Source organism: Trachypithecus francoisi, unplaced genomic scaffold (assembly GCF_009764315.1).
Source record: "Trachypithecus francoisi isolate TF-2019V2 unplaced genomic scaffold, Tfra_2.0 Lachesis_group12, whole genome shotgun sequence".
In the NCBI taxonomy this organism is placed as follows: Eukaryota; Metazoa; Chordata; class Mammalia; order Primates; family Cercopithecidae; genus Trachypithecus; species Trachypithecus francoisi.
Genome location: NW_022681457.1, coordinates 28,517,942 through 28,543,513, shown reverse-complemented (window position 1 = coordinate 28,543,513; position 25,572 = coordinate 28,517,942). Strand labels below are relative to the sequence as shown.

Sequence of the window (25,572 nt, the reverse complement as noted above, 5' to 3'; positions counted from 1 at the left end):
TTGCTTATGGTATTAATTATATATGTTACAATATCTTTCATTGTTGTCAGCAATATAGGCTTGAAAATATAATAAAATTATTTGTCATAAAGTCAGTTATTCTGCCTCATTAGAAGATTTATAATTAAGAATTGACTGTTTTCAACTTTTAATCAAATGATAACATATATACAGAAAAGCATATAATATATAACTTTGAATGGGTTCAGCATTTGTTTAGTTGGGACATTAAGAGTCCATGAAAGATAAAATTTGTAAGTTGGACTTCATCAAAATTAAAACTATTTCTCTATGAAAGACATTGATAACAGAATACAAAGAAATGTGACACACTGGGGAAAATTATTTACAAAGCATATTTTGATAAAGTACTTATAACTAAAATATATAAACAACCTTCAAAGCAATATTAAGCAACCCAATTTTTAAAAATTAGCAAAATGTTTGAGCTAATACTTCACCAGAATAGATAAACAGATAGCATGGGAGCACATGAAAAGATGATCAGTATTAATTAAAAACCATACAACACTGCTACATACCTATTAGAATGGCTAAAATTAAAAGACTGATCATATCAAGTATTGACAAGTATGTGGAGGAACTAAAACTCTCACATGGCTGGTAGACATGGAAAATAGAAAACAATTATTTGTCAACTTATTAAGTGTTAACATATACCTACTATATCATCCAGCTATTCCATGTCTAGGTATTTACCAAGAGAAAAGAAAGTATATGTTTGTATAAACACTACTACATGAATGTTTATAGCACCTTTATATATAATGGTGGAAAACTAAACCCTCATTTTATTAAACAAATACTATATATTTGCACATATGTATTTCACTTACTTATGTGTGTATATATACATATACATATATATGAATACACGCATAGAAATATATATGCATGTGTGTATATACAAATAAGTATATTTCATTTATTTATATATATAAAAAATTATTTTCTCCAATGGTGAAAATATTTATTATACATGTATATTTTCTCCAATGGTGAAAGGCTGAAAGCATCTCTCCTAAGGTCCAAGAACAAAAGAAGGATGCCTGCTTTTACCACTTCTCTTCAACATATGGCAGTCCTAGCCAGGGCAGTTGGGCGAGAAAAAGAAATAAAAGGCATCCAGGTGGGCATGGTGGCTCACGCCTTTAATCCCAGCACTTTGGGAGGCCAAGGTGGGCGGATCACTTGAGGTCAGGAATTTGAGACCCTCCTGGCCAACATGGTGAAACCCCGTCTCTACTAAAAATACAAAAACATTAGCCACCCATCGTGGCAGGTGCCTGTAATCCCAGCTACTTGGGAGGCTAAGGCAGGAGAATCACTTGAAACTGGCAGGCAGAGGTTGCAGTGAGCAGAGATAGCACCAGACTCTGTCTCAAATTAAATAAATAAAAGGCACCCAAATCAGAAGGGAAGAAGTAAAGTTCTCTCTGATGTGATCTTATATGTAAAAAACTGTAAAAATTACACATACACACACACAACTAAAAAATGAATTCTGCAAAGTTGCAGGATAGAAAATCAACAACACAAATTAGTTGCATTCCTAACAATGAATTTCCAAAAAGGAAATTAAGAAAAAGATTGCATTTACAATAGCATCAACAATAATAAAATACTTAGGGATAAACTTAACCAAGAGGCCAAAGATTTGTATACTGAAAACTACAAAACACAAAAGAAAGGAAAGAATACACCAGTAAACGGAAAAACATTTCTTGTTCGTAGATTGGAAGGCGTAATAGTGTTAGGATGCCAATACTACCTAAGTGACTTACAAATTCAATACATTCCCTACCAAAATCCCAGTGATATTTTTTCAGAAGTAGAAAAACCTATCCTAAAATGTATATGAAATATCAAGAGATGCAAATAGCCCAAACAATCTTGAATAAGAAGAACAAAGTTGGAAGTCTCATACTTCCTGATTTTAAAACTTATTACATATCTGTAGTAATCAAAACAGGGTGGTAGTAGAATAAAGACAAACATACAGTATAGACCAATGGAATGGAATGACCCAGAAATAAAATTTCACATATATGGTCAAATGGTTTTGACAAAGAAGCCAAGACTGTACAATGGAGAAAAGACAGTTTTGTCAACAAATCTTGTTGGGACAACTGGATATCCACATGAAAAAGAATGAAGTTGAATCCTTATCTTATACCATCTACAAAAATAAACTCAGAATGGATCAAAGACCTCAAATTAGAGCTAACTCTATAAAACTCCTAGTGGAAAACAGGGAAAAGAAATTATTTGTCAACAATTTCTTGCATATGACACCAAAAGCATATGCAGCTAAAGAAAAAATATATATATTGGGCTACATTAAAATTAGAATCTTCTGTCTATCAAAAGACATTAACAGAGTGAAAAAACAACCCACAGGATGGTAGAAAAATTTGCAAATTATATATTTGATAAGGTGCTAATAACCAGAATATGTAAATGACTACAAATTGACAACAAAGAAACAGCCCAATTAAAAGAATGGGCAAAGAGCTTGATTAGATATTTTTACAAAGAAGATGCACAAATAACCAACAAACACAGGAAAAGATACTCAACATCACTAAGCATTAGGGAAATGCAAATCAAAATCACAGTAAGATACCACTTCATACCCATTATGATGGCTACTATTAAAAAAAAAATAAGTGTTGGTAAGACATGGAGAAATTGAAACCCTTGCATACTGTTGGTGGATTGTGAATGGTGTGGACACTGTGAAAAATGGTATTGTAGGGCCAGGCATGGTGGCTCACACCTGTAATCTCAGCACTTTGAGAAGCTGAGGCAGGAAGATTACTTGATGCCAGGCTCAGCACTTCGGGAGGCTGAGGCAGGAGGATTGCTTGAGGTCAGGAGTTTGAGACCAGCCTGAACAACACAGCAAGACCCCATCTCTATAAGAAAATGAAAAAATAAATTAGCCAGGTGTGGTGGCAAGAGCCTGTAGTCCTAGATGCTCAGGAGAATCACTTGAACCCAGAATTTCAAGACTACAGTGAGCTATGATGGTGCTACTGCACTCTAGCCTGAATGACAGAGCTCTATCCTGTCTCGAAGAAAGGAAAGAAAAGGAAAGAAAAACAGTATTGTGGTTCCTCCAAACCTTAAAAGTAGAATTACTATATGATTCAGGAAGGAGTATATATTAAAAGACTTAAAGGCAGAGTTTCAAACAGATATTTGTACAACCATCTTCATATCAGCATTATGCACAATAGCTAAAAGGTGAAAGCAACTAAAGTCCTCATCAACAAATGACTGGATACACAAAATATGGTATATACACACAATGAAATATTCAACCTTAAAATATAATGAAAAATCATTAATGAAATTACAATCTACATTAGAAAAATATTCACTAATAGAAATAATGTACTATTGTGATAGTGATATGTAAATAATCAATAAAAGAAGAAATTAAAAGGAAAATCAGAAAATATTCCGAGATGATAGATAATCAAGACACAACATATCAAAGCTTATGGGATACAGCTAAAGCACTGCTTAGAGGGAAATTTATAGATAAACATTTGTATTAGAAAGAAGGGCCGGGCGCGGTGGCTCAAGCCTGTAATCCCAGCACTTTGGGAGGCCGAGACGGGCGGATCACGAGGTCAGGAGATCGAGACCATCCTGGCTGACACGGTGAAACCTCGTCTCTACTAAAAAAATACAAAAAACTAGCCGGGCGAGGTGGCGGGCGCCTGTAGTCCCAGCTACTCTGGAGGCTGAGGCAGGAGAATGGCGTAAACCCGGGAGGCGGAGCTTGCAGTGAGCTGAAATCCAGCCACTGCACTCCAGCCCGGGCGACAGAGCGAGACTCCGCCTCAAAAAAAAAAAAAAAAGATCTCAAATAACTTACCCTTCCAACTTGAAGAAACTGAAAAAAAAAAAGTGAATAACACAAAATAACATGAAATAAGCAGAAGGAAGGAAATAAAAAATATTAGGGTGGAAATTAATGAAATCTTGAATAGAAAAACAATAGAGAAAATCAATGAAACTGAAAGCTGGTTCTTTAAAAAGATCAACAAAAGTGACAGAGAAGACATTTTTTAAAAATCCAGCATCTTTTCGTGACATAAACACGCAACAAACTAGGAATAGAAGGGAATTTCCTCAATCTGGTAAAGGATTTGCAAAAACCCCACAGCTAACATTATGCTTAATCACACTTAATCTCCTTATGATCAGGAACAAGACAAGTCCTTGCATTGCTATTCAACATTATTGTGGAGGTTCTAGGCATGGAAATTAGACAAGGAAAAGAAATAAAAGGCATCCAGGTTGGAAAGTAAGAGGTAAAAACATCTCTATTTGCAGATGACATGATGTTATATATACAGACTCCTAAGGAATTCACTAAAAAACTATTAGGACTTACAAATGAGTTTTGTAAGGTTGCCGGATACATGATCAATATACAAATAAATTGTATTTCTAGATGTGTGCATAGAACCATTTGAAAATTAAGAATGATTTATTTCTCTTAGACCAGTGGAACAGAACAGAGTCCTCAGAAATAATACCACACATCTACAGCCATCTGATCTTTGACAAACCTGACAAAAACAAGAAATGGGGAAAGGATTCCCTATTTAATAAATGGTGCTGGGAAAATTGGCTAGCCATAAGTAGAAAGCTGAAACTGGATCCTTTCCTTACCCCTTATACGAAAATTAATTCAAGATGGATTAGAGACTTAAATGTTAGACCTAATACCATAAAAACCCTAGAAGAAAATCTAGGTAGTACCATTCAGGACATAGGCATGGGCAAGGACTTCATGTCTAAAACACCAAAAGCAACGGCAGCAAAAGCCAAAATTGACAAATGGGATCTCATTAAACTAAAGAGCTTTTGCACAGCAAAAGAAACTACCATCAGAGTGAACAGGCAACCTACAGAATGGGAGAAAATTTTTGCAACCTACTCATCTGACAAAGGGCTAATATCCAGAATCTACAAAGAACTCAAACAAATATACAAGAAAAAAAAAAAACCCCATCAAAAAGTGGGGAAAGGATATGAACAGACATTTCTCAAAAGAAGACATCCATACAGCCAACAGACACATGAAAAATGCTCGTCATCACTCGCCATCAGAGAAATGCAAATCAAAACCACAATGAGATACCATCTCACACCAGTTAGAATGGCAATCATTAAGAAGTCAGGAAACAATAGATGTTGGAGAGGATGTGGAGAAATAGGAACACTTTTACACTGTTGGTGGGATTGTAAACTAGTTCAACCATTATGGAAAACAGTATGGCGATTCCTCAAGGATCTAGAACTAGATGTACCATATGACCCAGCCATCCCACTACTGGGTATATACCCAAAGGATTATAAATTACTCTACTACAAAGACACATGCACACGTATGTTTATTGCGGCACTATTCACAATAGCAAAGACTTGGAATCAACCCAAATGTCCATCTGTGACAGACTGGATTAAGAAAATGTGGCACATATACACCATGGAATACTATGCAGCCATCAAAAAGGATGAGTTTGCGTCCTTTGTAGGGACATGGATGCAGCTGGAAACCATCATTCTTAGCAAACTATCACAAGAAGAGAAAACCAAACACCACATGTTCTCACTCATAGGTGGGAACTGAACAATGAGATCACTTGGACTCGGGAAGGGGAACATCACACACTGGGGCCTATCATGGGGAGGGGGGAGGAGGGAGGGATTGCATTGGGGAGTTATACATGATATAAACGTTATGCACATGTACCCTAGAACTTAAAGTATAATAAAAAAAAAGAAAAAAAAAAAAAGAATGATTTATTTCTCAATAGCATCAAAAACAGTAAAATACTTATGAATAAATGTAATAGAAGAAGTGCAAAATGTATGCTCTGAAAACTGTAAAACATTATTGAAAGAAATTAAATAAGATCTAATTAAATGGGAAAGTATCCCATGGTCATGATCAAAAGACCTACTATTGTTAAGATTGTTATACTCCCCAAACTGATCTGTAAACGTAACACAATTATTATCAGAATTCCAACTGACTTCTTTCTACAAACTGACAACTGATGCTAAAATTCATATGGGGCCAGGAGCAGTGGCTCATGTCTGTAATCCCAGCACTTTGGGAAGCCAAGGTGGGTGGCTCACCTGAGACCAGGAGTTCGAGACCACCCTGAACAACATGGTGAAACCCCATCTCTACTAAAAATACCAACTTAGCTGAGTGTGGTGGCACATGCCTGTAATCCCAGGTACTCGGGAGGCGGAGGCAGGAGAATTGCTTGAACTTGGGAGGCAGAGACAGTAGAATCGCTTAAACTTGGGAGGCAGAAGTTACAGTGAGCCAAGATTGCACCATTGCACTCCAGCCTGGGCAACAAGAGCAAAACTCTGTCTCAAAAATAAAATAAAATAAAATCCATATGGAATCACAGGGGACCCAGAAGAGCCAAAATCATCCTGAAAAAGAACAAAGTAGGATGATTCACACTTCGCTGTTTCAAAATTGACGATTCACACTTCGCTGTTTCAAAATTTACAAAGCAATAGTAATCAAAATAATGTGTTGTTAGCACAAAGATAGATACGTAGATCAATGGGATACAATTGAGAGTTCAGAGATAAACCCATTTACCTAAAGTCAACTGATTTTTTATGAATGCCGAGATCATTCACTGGGGAAAGGATATTCTGTTGAACAAATTGTGCCAAGATAACTGGATTGCCACCTGGGAAAGAATGAACTTAGACCCTTACCTCATATTTTCAAACTAATTCAAAATTTGTTAAAGACAGATTTAAGAGCTAAAATTGTAACACTCTTATAAGAAAACATAGGGGTAAATTTTTATGACCTTGGATTTGGCATAGGCTTCTTATATGAGACACTCAAAGCATACGTAACAAAAGAAAAAGTAGACAAATTTGACCTTATGCAAATTTTTAAATGTTTGTATCAAAAACATATACAGAGTGAAAAGATAACCCACAGAAATAGAAAATACTTGTGAAACATGTATCTGATAAGAGCTTGTATCATATATAAAGAACTCATAATTCATTAATAAAGACAATTGAATATTGATCATATAATCTGAATGTTTGTTTTTTAAGAAAATACATACAAATGATCAAAAAGCATATGAAAATGTGGTGGACATTGTTAGAGAAATCGAAATCAAGCCCACAATGAAATATTCACTTTATAACCACTAAGATGGCTAGAATCAAAGAGTAACATAACAAGTGTTAGAAGTGAAGAAAGCAGAACTCTCATACACTGCTTGTGGGAATATAAATTGGCCATGTTGTAAAATAATTGGGAAGTTCCTCAAGAGGTTAAGCAGTGTTACCATATGAACCAGCAATCCTACTCCTAGGTATATGCACCCAAGAGAAATAAAATATATTTCTACACAAAAAGTTATTCACAAATGTTTCCAGTAGCATTATTCTTTAGTAGATAAAAGGTGGAAACAACTCAAATGTCCATCAATGGAAAAGTGGCTAAAGAAAATATTGTATAGCCGGCCAGGCGCGGTGGCTCAAGCCTGTAATCCCAGCACTTTGGGAGGCCGAGACGGGCGGATCACAAGGTCAGGAGATCGAGACCATCCTGGCTAATACGGTGAAACCCCGTCTCTACTAAAGAATACAAAAAACTAGCCGGGCGACGAGGCGGGCGCCTGTAGTCCCAGCTACTTGGGAGGCGGAGGCAGGAGAATGGCGTGAACCTGGGAGGCGGAGCTTGCAGTGAGCTGAGATCTGGCCACCGCACTCCAGCCTGGGCGACAGAGCCAGACTCCGTCTCAAAAAAAAAAAAAAAGAAAAAGAAAATATTGTATAGCCATACAATAGAATATTATTCAACCATAAAAAGGAATGAAGCACTGATACATGAGTCTTGAAAATATGCTAAGTGAGACAAGCCAGTCACAAAATACTGCACAGTATATGATTCCATTCACTATCAAGCTCCTGAATAGGAAAGTCTATAGAGACATGAAGATACTCGTGGTGGCCTGGAGCTGGGAGCAGAGATGTTAGGGGACTATCTTAATATGTTTTCTGTTGTTATGATATAACTGAATGCTCAATACTGGGTAATTTATAAAACAAAGAAATGTATTTCTGACATTTCTCAAGGCTGAGAAGTCCAGGGTCAAGTGGACACATCTGGTGAGGATCTCCTTGCTAGTGGGGTACTTTCTGCAGGGTCCTGGGGTAGAGCAGGATATTACATGGTGAGGAGTGCTCACAAGAGATGGAGAAACTGGCTTTTATAACAGACTCCTCTCATGATAACTAATCCACTCCCTTGGTAACCTACTGACCCATTCATCCATGAATGGATTAATCCATTTATGAGGGCAGAGCCCTCTGGATCCTCACCTCCCAAAAGTCCCACCTCTCAATACTATTGCATTAGGGACCAAGTTTCCCACATAACTTAGAGACACATTTAAACCATAACTTTCTGCCTTTGGCCCCCAAATTCACATCCTTCTCACATGTAAAACGCATTAATTCCATCCCAATAGCCCCAATGGCTTAAATCATTCCAACATCAACTCAAAAGCCCAGAGTCTTACCTGTGAGCCTGTGAAATCAAAACAAGCTATTTACTTCCAAGATACAATGGTTGGACAGACATGGGGTATACATTCCCATTCTGAAAGGGAGAATAGGCCAGAAGTCATAGGTCCCAAAAAAGTCTGAACTCAGCAGAGCAAACATTAAACCTTAAAGCTGGAGAATAATATATTTTGACTCCATGTATTGCCTTCTGGACACACTGGTACAGGGATTGGGCCCCCAACGCCTTGGGCATCCCTGACTCTATGACTTTGCTGGAGTCAGTCTACACTACAGCTTTCCCAGGCTGGCTTTGCAGGCTAATAGCTCTGCAGTTCTGGGGTCCTGTGGCAATCCTGCTCGCATGTCTCCACTAGGCATTACCCTTTAGGGGCCTTCTGCAGTAGTTTTGCCCCTGTGATAAATCTCTGCATAGACTCCCAGGCCATCTGATAACATCCATTGGAATTAAGATGGATCTTAATTCCTCCACAGCTTTTGCTTTCTGTAAGCCTGCAGAATTAATGCCATGTGGATGCTGCCAAGGCTTATGATTCACATCTTCTGGAGTAGTGGGTATAGCCCCAGTGGGGGTCACTTGTGCCGCAACTGGGGTGGCTGACTCCTTGCCAAAATTTGGGGACCCAAGGTAGTTCTGGGTAGTGAGCTCTTGATGGGCACTTAGGGCCTGTCCCCTGAAACCATTCTGCCCTCCTAGATCTCTGGGCCTATGTTTGGATGAGCCATCTAGAAAATCGCTGAAACGCTTTTGGAGTCTTCTTCCACTGCCTTAATGATCCCTTCCATCTGTACTAAACTCCTTTGCAAATGGTCTCTGGGCCACACCCTTGGTTCATTCTTTACATGGCCAGGCTGAGACTTTTCCAAATCTTTCTGCTTTGCTTCCCTTTTGATTATAAATTGTTTTTTTTTTAAATCTCATCCCTTTGTTCTCAAATCTCACTTGTAAGTAAGCAAAAGCAACCATGCAGCATCTTGAACACTTTGCTTAGATATTAATATTTCTTTTGCCAGGTATCCTAGTTTGTCATGCTTAAATTTTGCCTTCCATAAATTCTGCCAAATTCTTTACTACTTTATAACAAAGATAGCCTTTATTCCAGTTTCTAATAAGAATTTCTCATTTCTGTCTGAGACCCCATCAGAAGTCTTTACTATTCCTAATTTTACCAGTATTCTGTTCACAACCACTTAAGCAATTAAAAAGATTCAGACTTTCTTTAGTCTGCTCTTCTGAGCCCTCACCAGAATCACCCTTAATGCTGTTTATGGCAATGCAGCCTTTTTCTAGCCTGCTTCTCCAAGTTCTTCTAGCCTCTACCCATTACTCAGTTCCAAAGCCACTTCTACATTTTCAGGTGTTTGTTATTAGTCCCACTTCTTGGTATTAATTTTTTTAGTTTGTTTTCTGTTTCTGTAAATGAATACCCGACACTGGGTACTTTATAAACAAAAGAATATTGTTTCTTATAGTTCTGGAGGCTAGGATGTCCAGGGTCAAGGAACCACATCTGGTTAGGGCCTTGTTGCTAGTGGGGACTCTGCAGAGAGCTAAGGTGGTGCAGGGTATCGCATGGTGAGGGGAGTTTATGAGAGAGAGAAACTGGCCTTCATAACAGACTTCTCTTGTGATAACTAAACCACTCCCTTGATAACCCATTTATCCATTAATCCATGAATGGATTAATCCATTTGTGAGGACAACCTTTCATTACACAGTCACCTCCCAAAGTCGAAGCTCTCAACACTGCTGCATTGGGACCACATTTCCAACACATGAACTTTTGGTGCACACACTTAAACCATAGCGGGGATCATAATGGATACAGAGTATTTTCTTGAAGTGTAAAAAGTTTCCAAAATTAATTTTAGTGCACATATATGTGAATATATTAAAAACTATTGAATTGTACATGTTAAAAGCAATTTAAAAAGCAAATTAATGCATATTATGTTATCATATTCCAATTTTGAATTTTGAAAATGTAAGTAAAATGTAAAAAAACTTTTAAAAAATTGCACTTTAGCAAAGCAGACAAACAAAAATCGAAAACTGGAAACTATTAAAGAAATTTATGTGAGTGATTTAAAAACCTTCCTTCAAAGATAATTCCAGGCCAGGCGTGGTGACTCATGCTTGTAATCCCAGCACTTTGGGAGGCTGAGACGGGCAGATCACGAAGTCAGGAGATCGAGACCATCCTGGCTAACACGGTGAAACCCCGTCTCTACTAAAATACAAAAAAATAAATAAATTAGCCAGGCATGGTGGCGGGCGCCTGTAGTCCCAGCTACTTGGGAGGCTGAGGCAGAATAATGTGTGAACCCGCGAGGCGGAGATTGCAGTGAGCCGAGATCGCGCCACTGCACTCCAACCTGGGCGACAGAGTGAGACTCTGTCCCCCACCCCCCAAAAAAAGATAATTCCAGATTCAGATGACTTCAATTGTGGTATGTGTCAAATACATATAGATGAAAACAGAACACTAAAAGTGGGTATATTCCAGAACTCATTTTATGAGGCTAGCATTACCTTGATATTAAAACCTGAATACAATATGAGAAACAAATATTATATTCCAATTTCACTTGCAAACATAGAGAAATCCTCAATAAAATATTATCCAATAAAGTTCAGTAACAACAACAACAAAAAAATGCCTAATACATCATAAGGAAGCTTGGTCTGTGCCAAGAAATCAAGATTGGTTTAACATTTAAAAACCCTTAGTGTAATTTACGACATTAACAGCTTAATGTGGTAAAAAAAGCACATGATCCTTTCAATTTAGACAAAGTATCTGATAACATTTAATATTCATGATTTTAAAAATTCTTACAAAACTGAGAATCACAAAGAACTTTAAAAATCTTATTTAGGCTATCTATAAAATCCTACAATAGTGATCATATCAAATGGTGAAGCATTTCAAAAAAGAGCCCCCTTTAATCCAACATTCTTGGAAGTCAGTTCAAATTGGTGAGAAAATGAAATGGGATGTATAAAGTTGGAAAGGAAGAAAGAAAACATTGAATATTTATGGATTGAGTATTTACTAGCAACAAATAGTTCAAAAATTAGATTTTTTTATTTGAAAAAAATTTTTTAGAGATGAGTCTTGCTGTGATCATGCAGACTGAAAGTGCGATGGCACAATCATAGCTCACTATATCCTCAAATTCCTGGGCTTAAGCAATCCTCTTGCCTTAACCTCCCATGTGGCATGGGCTACGGATGTGTGCCACCATTCCCAGCTAATTTTCTCAAATTTTTGGTGAAGACGAGATTCTGCTGTGTTGTCCAGGCTGGTCTCAAACTCCTAGCCTCAAGCAGTCCTTCTGCCTTGACCTCCCAGAGCACTGGGATTACAGGCATTGAGCCATTGTGCCCATCCAGAAATTAGACATATTAAAATGATACAATTTATAATAGCATTAAGATTTATCAAGCACTTGTGGAAAAATATAACAAAAGATGCATATACCAATATTTTTAAAACTATAGAAGTTTATTGGAAGACATTAAAGAGGACCAAAACAAAAGGAGATATAGACATGTGTACATAGAAAACAATATTTTAAGATCAATTATCCCAAATTTTGATTTATAGATTCTTTGCAATTTTAATCAAAATCTCAAGTTTTAAAGTTTTTTTTTCCAGAAACTTTTCAAGATAATTCTAAAATTTATATGGAAATGCTAAAGGCTAAAAATAGCCAAGATACTTGCATAAAAACTCAGTGGAAGCACTTGCTTTCCTAGATACCAGGCTTAATAAAACACATAATATGGCCGGGCGCGGTGGCTCAAGCCTGTAATCCCAGCACTTTGGGAGGCCGAGTCGGGTGGATCACGAGGTCAGGAGATCGAGACCATCCTGGCTAACACGGTGAAACCCTGTCTCTACTAAAAAATACAAAAAACTAGCCGGGCGAGGTGGTGGGCGCCTGTAGTCCCAGCTGCTCGGGAGGCTGAGGCAGGAGAATGGCGTGAACCCGGGAGGCGGAGCTTGCAGTGAGCCGAGATCCGGCCACAGCACTCCAGCCTGGGCGACAGAGCGAGACTCCGTCTCAAAAAAAAAAAAACAAAAAACAAATAATATTAGCAAATTAGAGAGCCTTCACATGACCTGAGCACATATAAACACTTATTTTATAATAAGTGTGAACTGCAGAGTAATGGGGAAAGGACAGGATTTTCAAAAACTCTTGTTGAGACAAATGGGTGTTCTTATGAAACAAAAATATATTGGCTTTCTTATCCTATATATAAAATTAATTCTGGGTATATTATATACTTAAATATGAAAAGCAACATATAGGACTTCAGGGCTGGATATGTTTTTTTAAAGGAGACATCTAAAGCACAACCCATAATGGAAAACATGATACATTTGACTACGTTAAAAAAAAACTCATATTCATCAATATACCATAAAGAAAATGAAGCCACAGAGTGAAAGAAGACATTTGCAGCTCATACAACTGAAAGGACTCATCCGTTACCAATAATAAAAAAGTTTCAATACAATATGTGCAAAGGACTTGAATAGGAAATTCTCCCCCTCCAAACGGAAATCAAAATGGGAATAAATATATCAAAGGAGTTCGACTGTATCAATATCACTGTTTTCTGCCTCCACATTTTGTCCCACTGGAAGGTTTTTTTGGGGCAGTAATATGCATGGAGCTGTCATCTCTTTTAACAATGTCGTCTTCTAGAGTACCCACTGAAGGACCTGACCGAGGCTGTTTTACAGTTAACTATTTTTTTTAAGAAATAAAAGGAGTACACTCTAAAATAATAAAAAGTTTAGTTTAGTAAGCACATAAACCAGAAGCATAATGTATTATTATCAAATATTTACTGTGCATAATTATATTGCTATACTTTTATGTGACTGGCAGTGCAGTAGGTTTGTTTATATGAGCATCACTACAAATTCATGAGTAATGTGTTGTGCTATGACATTATGATGACTGTGATGTCACTAGGTGATATAGGAACTTTTCAGTTCTGTGATAATGTTATGGTACCACTGTCATATATGTGGTCCATTGTTGGCTGAATCATTTTATGGTGCAGAACTATAAACCAAAAGCATATAATAACTAGGGAAATGCCTATTAATGAAACGTTAAGTGAAAAATAGTGAGTTTTCTTTAAAACGTGTACATACAATTTATATGCACCAAAATAGTAACAGTCTGGATGAATTATCTTTCCACCTTTCTGATTTTCCAAAAGTTAATATATATTAATTATATATAGATAAAACACAAATAATATTTTAAGAAAGTTTTTGCATAGTTAAGAAACTTTCTAAGCATGACATTTTAAAGCATCCAATTTTTCATGTTTATCCTATTGTAGGAACATTATGCTTATCTTTTTTCTGCCATATTTGTTTCTATTTTCTAGCAGTTGTTGTTTAGAAGCCCTGTCTTTTTTAGTTACTTCATTTTAAATAACCATTTTTAACAGGTGTTTGACATAAATGGAACTGATGTTACTCCTCGACCTCTTTACCATCCAGATCCACTTACTGGTACAGCAAAGCCAAATAAACTCTTGACATCACAAGAAGGATCACTTGGACCAGAATTTATATCTTCCCATAGCCTTTATCAGAATACAATAAATCCTAGTATGTTAGGGCAGTTTACAAGGTAGAGTATACTATTATATAGTTCCTTTTTTCTGTCATATATATTGCCTTTCCATTTAAATTGCACATGTGTATCTTAGATATCAGTTGTCTCCAGTCTCCCAATCTTTCTCTTTCTTTCTTTCTGTTTCTTTCTCTTTCTTTTCTTTTTTCTTTTTCTCTTTCTTTCTTTCTTTTTCTTTCTTTCTTTCTTTTCTTTCTCTCTTTCTTTCTTTCTTCTTTTTTTCTTTCCCTCCCTCCCTTCCTTCCTTCCTTCCTTCCTTCCTTCCTTCTTTCCTTCCTTCCTTCCTTCCTTCCTTCCTTCCTTCCTTCCTTCTTTCCTTCCTTCCTTTTTCCTTTCCTTCCTTCCTTTTCCTTTTCCTTTCCTTTCCTTTCCTTTTTTTTTTTTGACGAGTTTCACTCTTGTTGCCCAGGCTGGAGTACAGTGGTGCCATCTGAGCTCACTGGAACCTCCACCTCCTGGGTTCAAGCTATTCTCCTGCCTCAGCCTCCTGAGTAGCTGGGATTACAAGTATCCCCCCACCATGCCTGGCTAATTTTTTTGTATTTTTAATAGAGACGGGTCGTCAGCATGTTAACCAGACTGGTCTCGAACTCCTGACCTCAGGTGATCCACCCACCTAGGCCTCCCAAAATGCTGGGATTACAGGCATGAGCGACCGAAGTTTTAATTATCATCCTAATGTTCCATCTCTATATTCCTCTCCTGTTTTAAATTAAATGCAGAGTTCTTAATGTCTTAAGAGTTCCCATATACTCACAACAAAACATTTGTGGAAAATACATGTATTTCACTCAAGACTTCCTGAGCAACCAAAAGATGGGATTAAAATCACATACAATTAATTTCAAATTCCCATTAGACATTTTTCTTCAGGTTTCTTCGGCTTCTTTTTAGCTGCATTTTATGGGAAGAGGTGGCTTCCCTTTTTTCCCCTCCTCTCCCATGCAAATCTCTGTTTTCCTAGAGTTTGATTTCTCTCTTATTTTATAATACACAGCAATTATATGCTTCTCTGGAGCTTGCTTCTGAATTTGCCTACAAAAATACAGCAGTATCTGGTAAAACAAGATATTCCAATAAACTTTACATCCTGTTTTGATGGGCAGTTGAGACTATAAATAGGAACAAAAAAGAAAGTATGTAATACCATGGAGTAGTGTTAAGTTCATATGTTTAAGGAAATTATTTTTGGATTCTTCCATTGATTTCCTTCTGAGTACATATATTTTAGTTAAACCTTGAGAAAGCCTTTATAAAATGAAATAAATCACATTTTTAAGATGACATTTGAATAGTGAACAGAAACCAAGTGGAAAATGAAAGGAAGAGTATTCCAGGCTGAGGCTCTGAAGTTAGAGAGCTCCTAAGATTGAGGAACTAAAAAAAAAAGTAAAGGAAGACTAATAATGAAGATGAATGTGCTGGGTAGGTAGACTGTATTTTGGATTTTTATACTAAGTGTACTGATAATTCACTGAAGGACTTTAAGCATGTTTAACATGTCTTTCTTCTAAAATACATTTTTGCTGGGTGCGGTGGCTCACGCCTGTAATCACAGCACTTTGGGAGGCCGAGGTGGGCAGAGCACCTGAGGTCAGGAGTTCAAGACCAACCTGGCTAACATGGTGAAAACTCGTCTCTACCAAAAATACAAAAAAAATTAGCTGGACGTGGTGGCACAAGCCTGTAATCCCAGCTATTCAGGAGGCTGAGGCAGGAGGATCACTTGAACTTGGGAGGCAGAGGTTGCAGTGAGCAGAGATTGTGCTATTTACACTACAGCCTGGGTGACAGAGCGAGACTCCATTTCAAAAAATAAATAAAGATATAAATAAATAAATTGTAAGTAACTTTTTATTTAAGAAATATTAGAAACCGACTTATTTTTGAAAAATTAATGTTTCTGTTTTACTTATATGATCCTAGTATATTTGATTTCTCCATCTGATAATGTGTTCTAATTTATATACTTAGTTTCCCATAAGGACATCTAAATAAATGAGTAATTTTGTTATTCATTATTAAAGGTCAGTTTTAGGAAGCAGTACAGTTTCTAAGTCAAGTGTATCAACAAGTGAATCAATAGCAGAAGACCTGGAAGAACCATCCTATAAACGAGAAAGATTGACTAGTTTCACAGGTAATGAAAATATACTTGTTTATTTCAGTAACAGTCCATTATTTAGTCAATATGCCTATTATTGGTTGGATACTTGAGATAAAAGAAATATGATAATGATTTCCAAATGCTGGCTTGTGAAGTTGCTTCAAGAGAATTACCAGGGGAGTATCTATTCTTTTAAGTTCCCTGGGTGACTTTTTTGAATCATCATCCTGAGGAACCACTGGTGCTTTGTGTTAGAGCTCAGCTTCTCCTTCTCCTCCTCCTCCTCCTCCTCCTCCTTCTCCTCCTCCTCCTCCTCCTCCTTCTTCTTCTTCTTCTTCCTCCTCCTCTTCCTCTTCCTCCTCTTCCTCTTTTCCTCTTCTTCCTCTTCTTTTCCTCTTCTCTTCTTCCTCACTTCTTCCTCCTCTTCCTCTTCTTTCTCTTATTCCTCCTCCTCTTCCTCCTCTCCCTCTTCCTCTCTCTTCTCCTCCTCTCCCTCCTTCTCTTCTTCTTCTTCCTCCTCTGCTTCCTTCTCCTCTTCCTCTTCTTCTTTTTATTCTTTCTCTCTTTTTTTTTTTTGAGACAGAGTCTTGTTCTGTCACCCAGGCTGGCATGCAGTGGCAAAATCTCAGCTCACTGCAACCTCTGCCTCCTGGGTTCAAGCACTTCTCCTGTCTGAGCCTCCCAAGTAGCTGGGATTGCAGGTGTCTGCCACCATGCTGGGCTAATTTTTTTGTATTTTTAATAGATACGGAGTTTCATCATGTTGGCCAGGCTGGTTTCAAACTTTTGACCTCAAATGATTTGCCAGCCTCGGCTTCCCAAAGTGCTGGGATTGCAGGTGTGAGCCACTGTGCCTGGCCTCTTCTTTCTTCTTCTTCTCAGGATCTCACTCTGTCACCTAGACTGGAGTGCAATCTTGGCTCACTGCAACCTCTGCTTCTCAGGCTCTAGCGATCCTCCACCTCAGCCTCCCAAGTACCTGGGAATACAGGCATGCACCACCGTGCCTGGCTAATTTTTTGTAATTATTGTAGAGACAGGTTTTCACTATGTTGACCAGGCTGGTCTCGAACTCCTGGGCTCAAGTGATCTGCCTGCCTCGGCCTGCCAAAGTACTGGGATTATCGGTGTGAGCCACGAAACTCAATTTCTAATCGGAGACAAATAATTCTGATACATTTGTGATCAGTTCCATAATGACATATGTGGAATGTCATGGGAACACTTGGAAAGAAGTGATTAAATCCTTTGAGGTAAAATAAAAAAGGCTTCACAGAGAACATTATTGACTTTTGAATTAGGTTTTTAAAGATTATTAGTTACTTGTCCAGAGAAGTAGGGGAAGCCCAATCCAGGCAGAGGGTAAAACATGAGGTAATGGAAAGGATTATGAAAATGAAGATACAAGAATGAGGAAATAATAATGAATGATCAAAAGTGCTGGGAGAAATGGTTACATACTTGAGGGGTACTTGCTTTGCAGTGCAATAAGGATTTTTTTCCTTTAAAATGATGAGGGACTGGTGAAGATATAAGGCTGGAAAAATGGTGCTTTATGGACTTTTCTTTTTGATGTTGGGAGATGTAACAGGAATGACTGACAACAAATAACAGAATACCCAACTAAAAAGAACTTGAACAAATATTTACTTTTCTCATATTAAAAGAAGAGATAGCTTTTGGCTTTGATTTTTTTGACTTAATTTTGTCAGAATTTAGATTGGCCGTTCTGCTATTCTCTTTCCTAAAGCCTTTCTTCTTTTCTTATGGTCTCAAAATATCTTCTCCAGCTCGCTCTGGGCATATTATCCACATTAAAGACAGAAAGGAGAAGGGAAGTAGCATCATCATATCTATCTCATTTTTCAGGAAGGTAAAAAATTTCCCAGAAGCCTTTCCCCTTCCTTTATATTTCTGCTTTCATCTTATTGGCCAGAAGTGTCACATGATCAGCCTTAGCTTTAAGAGAGGCTGGAAAATCAAGTATTTGGCTTTCTATTAATTATATTAATAGCTATTTAGCTTTCTATTAATTATATTATTTCTATTAAAAGAAAGAGACAAGGGAAGAGAGATAGGGTTTGGAATAAAAACCTAACCAATCAGCAATGTCTGCTGCAGGAGAGACCCTCATTCTCTCAGTTAGAGGCCGGGAAAACTGGATTATTGTCATTACCTCCCCCAGCTTTCTCTATAGATATTCTTGCCACCTTCCAATCTATTTTTCCAAATTATATTCAGAATTTTTTTTTAGAAACACAACTAATTGCATCCTTTTTTGCTTAGAAACTAACTCTTCAAAAGATTTGCATTGCTTTTAGCATAAAGACTAAATCTTTATGTAACAATTTCTCTTGAAGCCTTTTTTGCTTGTCTACATCAAAAACAAACAAAAACAAGTAACACAAATTTACCTCCAGAAGACCTGAAAAACAATGTACATATTTATATCATCTTGGTCAGTTGCTGGTGAATTTTTTTTCTTTTTTTTTTTTCTTTTAGACAGAGTCTTGCTCTGTCGCCCAGGCTGCAGTTCAGTGGCATGATCTTGGCTCACTGCAACCTCTGCCTCCCTGGTTCAAGTGACTCTTCTGCCTCAGCCTCCCGAATAGCTGGGAATACAGGCACTTACCACCACGCCTGGCTAATTTTTGTATTTTTAGTAGAGACGGGGTTTCACCATATTGCACAGGCTGGTCTTGAACTCCTGGCCTGGTGATCTGCCTGCCTCAGCTTCCCAAAGTGCTGGGATTACAGGCGTGAGCCACCATGCCCGGCCGTTGCTGGTGAATTGTAACTCTGAAGTCAGCCTCTAAAATGAGTGACACCTAAACAATTTGACTTCTACCCCCTGGCTCCTTTTTTAGACTAGAACAGTGTTTCCTCACTCTAGAATGCATATTAAAGTCATCTGGTATGCCTTAAAAAAATTCCCATAGTTGTGTCCCAATTCAAGTCAATCGAATTGCAATATCTTGGACTAGGGTTTAGGCCTAAGCAGTAAGTATTCTGATAAATGTTTTACTAACTACACAGGTGGCAAGAAAATCCTTATTTGCTGCATTTGCCAATTTCCATGTTATAAATCCTCTCATCACAGCAGATTTCAAGCTCCCAACATAAATTTTCTGAATGGGAAGTTACAAACAGATACTTAGTAGCGCACCACCATACAGATACAGTAGATATTTTAAATAACTGCAAGAGATTAGGTAGTAGTAAATTTTTTTTTTTTTTTTTGAGACAAAGTCTCGCTCTGTCACCCAGCCTGGAGTGCAGTGGTGCGATCTCGGCTCACTACAACCTCTGTTTCCTGGGTTCAGGCGATTCTCCTGCCTCAGACTCCCAAGTAGCTGGGATTACAGGCGCCTGCCACCACACCCAGCTAATTTTTGAATTTTTAGTAGAGACAGGATTTCACCTTTTTTGCTAGGCTGGTCTCGAGTGATCTGCCTGCCTTGGCTTCCCAAAGTGCTGGGATTGCAGGGTGTGAGCCAACACTTCCGGAAGGCAGTAGTAAAATTTAATAGCATAATTAGGAAGTGATGATCCTTGAGTAATTATTATCTTTGTTTTTAATATGATTTATTTAATAATAAATTTATATAATGTAATTTTGAGTAATGTCTATGTTTAACAACTGACTCACAAAATTCCTGAAATTAGCCTGTTCTAATATACTTCTAGATAAAACTATATTTAAAATATGTTTGTAACTTCCCCCCTCCCAGACCTACTGAATAAAAAATTCTGGGGGTGGACTTCCAGTTTCTGTTCTTGTATGTAGAGAGTTTAGAAGTCATTACTCCCATTTTATAACAAGAAAAAGTTAGACAAATTGAAAATTAACAGCTTTTCTTGGACTCATCAGAGAACTGTGGTGACAAGGGCAAACTGCTACCTTGAGATCTAGAGACTCAGACAATCCAGAGAAATACAGTTCCCAACAGTTGCTTACCATAAGCTGGAGGAACACATGAATGATTATTTTCATGAATTGCTGGAGGCTGAGTATTTTACTAGTATAAGAGTAAAAAATTCATGGAGGAGCACAGTCATGGGAAAGAGAGGGCCCACACTTACATGGGCTTTCATTCTAGGAATCCAGTGGATTCTTTCAGTGAGGATCTGAGCTAAGAATCTGAGCCGAAGATAAGCTAGTGGCCCTGGTAGGGGAGGGAAAGAATATCCACATTAAAACACTCCTAGCCTCTTTTTTCTAACAAAGACTTAATCTGGGCATGGGGGGTGGGGGAAATTTGCCAGAGGGTAATTTTGAAACTATAGCCCAGTTAGGGTAAGGGAATTCTACTCTAGCACCAGCCTTTATTTCTTAAATAAGGAGGAAAAATAACAGTGCTTAAGGAATTCGATTGGGAATGTTGCAGCCAGGGAAGGGAGTAGGGGCAGGGATAAGACAACTATACCCTTGAAGTAGGAATAGATATACTTGTGAACACCATGTCTTGTCCAAGACACAGGTTAACTAAAAGTGTGAGAGTCAATTAGATTGTAGACTATTTCCCTTCTCCCCACTTACCACCAGTGAACCTCCAGAGTGACAATACTGGATTACAGATGAAAGAATTGCAAGACATAGGCTTTCTCTAAAGCAATACAGAGAAGCCTGAAAGCCAGAAGGGGAAACAAAAACAAGAAAGATTTTGATACCTGTAGCTACAACAACATTAAGCACAACCAAATTGCTACCCTGAGTACCATCAATTCTTCTGCTGAAGGCCTTATTACCTCAGCACCTGTTACAGGATACAGCATGTCTGACTTTTAACAAAAAGTCATTAGGAGTGCTAAAGGGCAAGAAAAAAATATTTTGAAGAGATCAAGCAAGCATCAAACCCAGACTGTTATGATAAAAATTTAAAAATTATTGGACAGCGCATTTTAAATAATTATTATTAATATGTTAAGAGATCTGATGGAAAAAGTATGCAATGTGCAAGGTGTGTAATGTCAGAAGAGAGGTGAAAATTATATGAAAGACTCAAAATGACATGCTAGATATCAAAAACAGCAACATGAGTGAAGAATATCTTTGATAGCCCCATTGACTTCACAGGGTTAAGGAAAGAATCAGTTAATTTGAAGATCGGTCAATAAAAACTTCCCAAACTAAAATGCAAAGAGAAAAAAGAATGAAAATAGAGCAGCCATCCAAGAACTCTGGGATAATATCAAAAGGTGTAACATATGCACAATTGGAATACCAGAAGAAGAGAGAATGGGATAGAAGAAATGCTTGTAGTAATACTTGTTGAGAACATTTCAAAATTAATGTCAGGCACTAAACCACAGATACAAAAAGAATACCAATCAAGATAAATATCAAAGCAAAACAAAAACACAAAACCTAGGAATATTATATTCAAATTGCAGACAACAAAAGACAAAGAGAACATCTTGAAGGAAGCCAGAAGGAAAAAACATCTTACCCGCAGCAGAACAAGTATTTTTTTTATTGTTTTCTTTTTTTCTCTTTTATTTTGTACAGACAGGTTTTTGCCATGTTGCCCAGGCTGGTCTTGAACTCCTGGGCTCAAGTGATTCTCCTGCCTCAAGCCTCCCTAAGTGCTGGGATTATTATAGGCATGAGTCATCACACCTGGCTAGAAGAACGAGGATATAAATTACAATTGACTTCTCATCAGAAACCAAATAAACAAGAAAAGAGTGGAACAAAAATCTTTAAAGTGTTGATATTAAAAACTGGCATTCTATAATTCTATATCCAGAAAAATTATCCTTCAAGGGTAAAGGAGAAATGAAGATTTTCACAGATAAACAAAATTCTGAGGTAATTTATTGCCAGCAGACCAGCTCTGAAAGAAATGTGGAAAGAACTTCAGGCAAAAGAAAAATGACATGGGTCAGAAACTTGGATCTACATAAAGAAAGAATAGATGGCATTCTGTAGACCACATCCTGGGCCATAAAGCATACTTCAACAAACCCCAAAGAATAGAAATTATACAAGGTATGTGCTCAGTTGACAATAGCAATAAGCTAGAAATCATAACAGCAAGATAACTGTACATTTTCTTTTTTTTTTTTTTTTTTTTTGAGACGGAGTCTCGCTCTGCCGCCCAGGCTGGAGTGCTGTGGCCGGATCTCAGCTCACTGCAAGCTCCGCCTCCTGGGTTTAAGCCATTCTCCTGCCTCAGCCTCCCGAGTTGCTGGGACTACAGGGGCCCGTCACTGCGCCCGGCTTGTTTTTTGTATTTTTTAGTAGAGACGGGGTTTCACCGTGTTAGCCAGGATGGTCTCGATCTCCTGACCTCGTGATCCGCCCGTCTCGGCCTCCCAAAGTGCTGGGATTACAGGCTTGAGCCACCGCGCCTGGCCGATAACTGTACATTTTCTAAACATTTGTAAATTAAACTACAAAAATCTAAATAACCTATGGGCCAAAGAAGTCTCAAGAGAAATTTAAAAACAAATAATTTGAACTCAATGAAAATGAAAATACAACTTATCACAATTTGGGGATGCAGAAAAAGCAATTTTTAGAGGGAAATTTATAACACCAAATGCATATGTTAGAAAAGAAGAGAGAAATACAATTAATAACTTAGGTTTCCACTGTCTCTTGAGACAACTGGCTATTCTCTGCTATCAGGCAGAGCTGCTGACAGGGTACTTTGATGGCTTCTAGTTAATCTGGTCACAGGTTGTATTCCTTGGCTAGGCAATTATGCTATTTGGTATCTGCAGTTGGGCAGGGTTGCAGTTGGGGTCTGAAAGGGGAACATTTTCAAACTAATTTTACAAGGCCAATATCACCCTGATACCAAAGCCAGACAAAGACATTACAAGAAAAAATCATGGGCCAATATCCTTGATGAACATGGATACAAAAATCCTCAACAGAATATTAGCAAACTGAATTCCAAAACACATTGGAAAAACTTATCCACCATGATCAAATGGGATTTGTCCCTGAGATGCAAGCATGGTTCAACATATGCAAATTAATAAATATGATACATCACAATAGAATGAAGGACAAAAACTGTGTGATCATCTCATCAGATACAGAAAAAGAAGGGAACTCTCATACACGGTTGATGGGAATATAAATTAGTATAGCCATTATGGAAAACTAGGTAGGTTTCTCATACTAAAAATAGAATTACCATAAGATCCAGCAATCCTGCTTCTGGGTATTTACCCAAAAGATTTGAGATCAGTTTCTCTGACTGCATCCCATGTTCGTTGCAGCACTATTCACAGTAGCCAAGTTATGGAATCAACCTCTGTTCATCAACAGATGAATGAATAAAGGAAATGTGGTATATACACACAGTGGAAAACTATTCAGCCTTAAAAAGAAGGAAATTCTGTCATTTGTGACAGCATGGATGTAATGAATTAGAGAACATTATGCTAAGGGAAACAAACCAGACACAGAAAGACAAATACTACATGTTCTCATTTATATGTGGAATCTAAGACAATTGATCTCATAGAGGTGGAATGTAGAATGGTAGTTACAGAGGTTAGGGATTTGGGAGATTGGGGAGATGATGATCAAAGGGTGAAAAATCTTAGGAGAAGTATTTAAAAAAAAAAAAGTCTATTTCATAATGTGGTAAATATAGTTAATAATAGAATAATAGAATAGTCTATTATTACAAAATTGCAAAGAGAGAAATTTTAAATGTTTCTACCACAAAAATGTTGAGTATTTGAGGTGATGGATAGCTTGATTTAATTATTCTACTTTTAAACCATCACTTTGTAACCCATAAATGTACATAATTATAAATTGTCACTTTACAATTTAAAAATTGTATATTCCTGTAAAATACAATATATTTAAAAATATCTTCCTTAAAAAGATATTTAAAAAATTATGTCACAGGCAAAATGAAACTAGGTTTACTTTTTTAAAAAGCAATAAAGTTTATGCAGATTGGGCCAAGTGTGGTGACTCACATCTGTAGTCCCAGCACTTTGGGAAGCCAAGATGGGCAGATCACCTGAGGTCAGGAGTTCAAGACCAGCTGGGCCAACATGATGAAACCCCGTATATACTAAGAAAACAAAAATTAGCACACCGGTAATCCCAGCTACTTGGGAAGCTGAAGCAGGAGAATCACTTGAACCTGGGAGGTGGAGGTTGCAGTGAACCCAGATCGCACCATTGAACTTCCAGCCTGGTGACAAGAGTGAAACTCTGTCTCAAAAAAAAGTTTATACAGATTGGAAGGCAAGAAATAAAACTGTCTATACTTACAGATGACATCATTGTCTATATAGAAAATTCCTAAGAATCTACAAAAAAAAAAAAAAAACAAACAAAACCAAATAAGAAAACTTCCTGGCACCAATAGGCATGTATCCTGCAACATTGCAGGATACAAGGTCAATATATGAAAGCAAACTGCCTTTCTGTTTGCCATCAACGAACTACTAAACTTTGAAATTAAACTACAAGGCCGGGCGCGGTGGCTCAAGCCTGTAATCCCAGCACTTTGGGAGGCCGAGACGGGTGGATCACGAGGTCAGGAGATCGAGACCATCCTGGCTAACACGGTGAAACCCCGTCTCTACTAAAAAATACAAAACACTAGCTGGGCGTGGTGGTGGGCGCCTGTAGTCCCAGCTGCTCGGGAGGCTGAGGCAGGAGAATGGCGTGAACCCGGGAGGCGGAGCTTGCAGTGAGCCAAGATCCGGCCACTGCACTCCAGCCTGGGCGACAGAGCCAGACTCCGTCTCAAAAAAAAAAAAAAAAAAAAAAAAATCTGAAATTAAACTACAACAACAAAAAACATTTACAATAGTATCAGAAAATAAGAAGTATAAATCTAACAAAATATTTACAGAATCTATACACAGAAAGCTTCAAAATAGGGATGAAAAAAGTAAAAAAAAAAATGAGTTTCATATGCATGCATTGGAACACTCAGTATTGTAAAGATATCAGTTCTTTGTAATTCGATGTATAGATTCAATCCAATCTTAATCAAAATCCCAGCAATCATTTTGTAGATATCAGCTAATTAAGTCTATAATTTATATTGAAGAGCAGAGGATTTAACAGCCAGCTCAACTCTGGAAAAAAACCCAGAGGACTCACATTACCTGATTTCAAGCATAATTATAGAGCTATCATAATCAAGTACACTGATAAATAA

General features: G+C 37.6%; 1 protein-coding gene across 1 annotated transcript in view; it reads left to right on the top strand.

Moving 5' to 3' along the window:
- Positions 1-25,572, top strand: part of WDR78 (WD repeat domain 78) — a 112,092-nt gene that overhangs the window by 19,356 nt on the left and 67,164 nt on the right. Inside the window, exons 3-4 of the mRNA XM_033225214.1 lie at positions 14,123-14,307; positions 16,338-16,450. Coding sequence (XP_033081105.1) covers positions 14,123-14,307; positions 16,338-16,450 — 298 coding nt within the window. The remainder of the gene's footprint in view (positions 1-14,122; positions 14,308-16,337; positions 16,451-25,572) is intronic.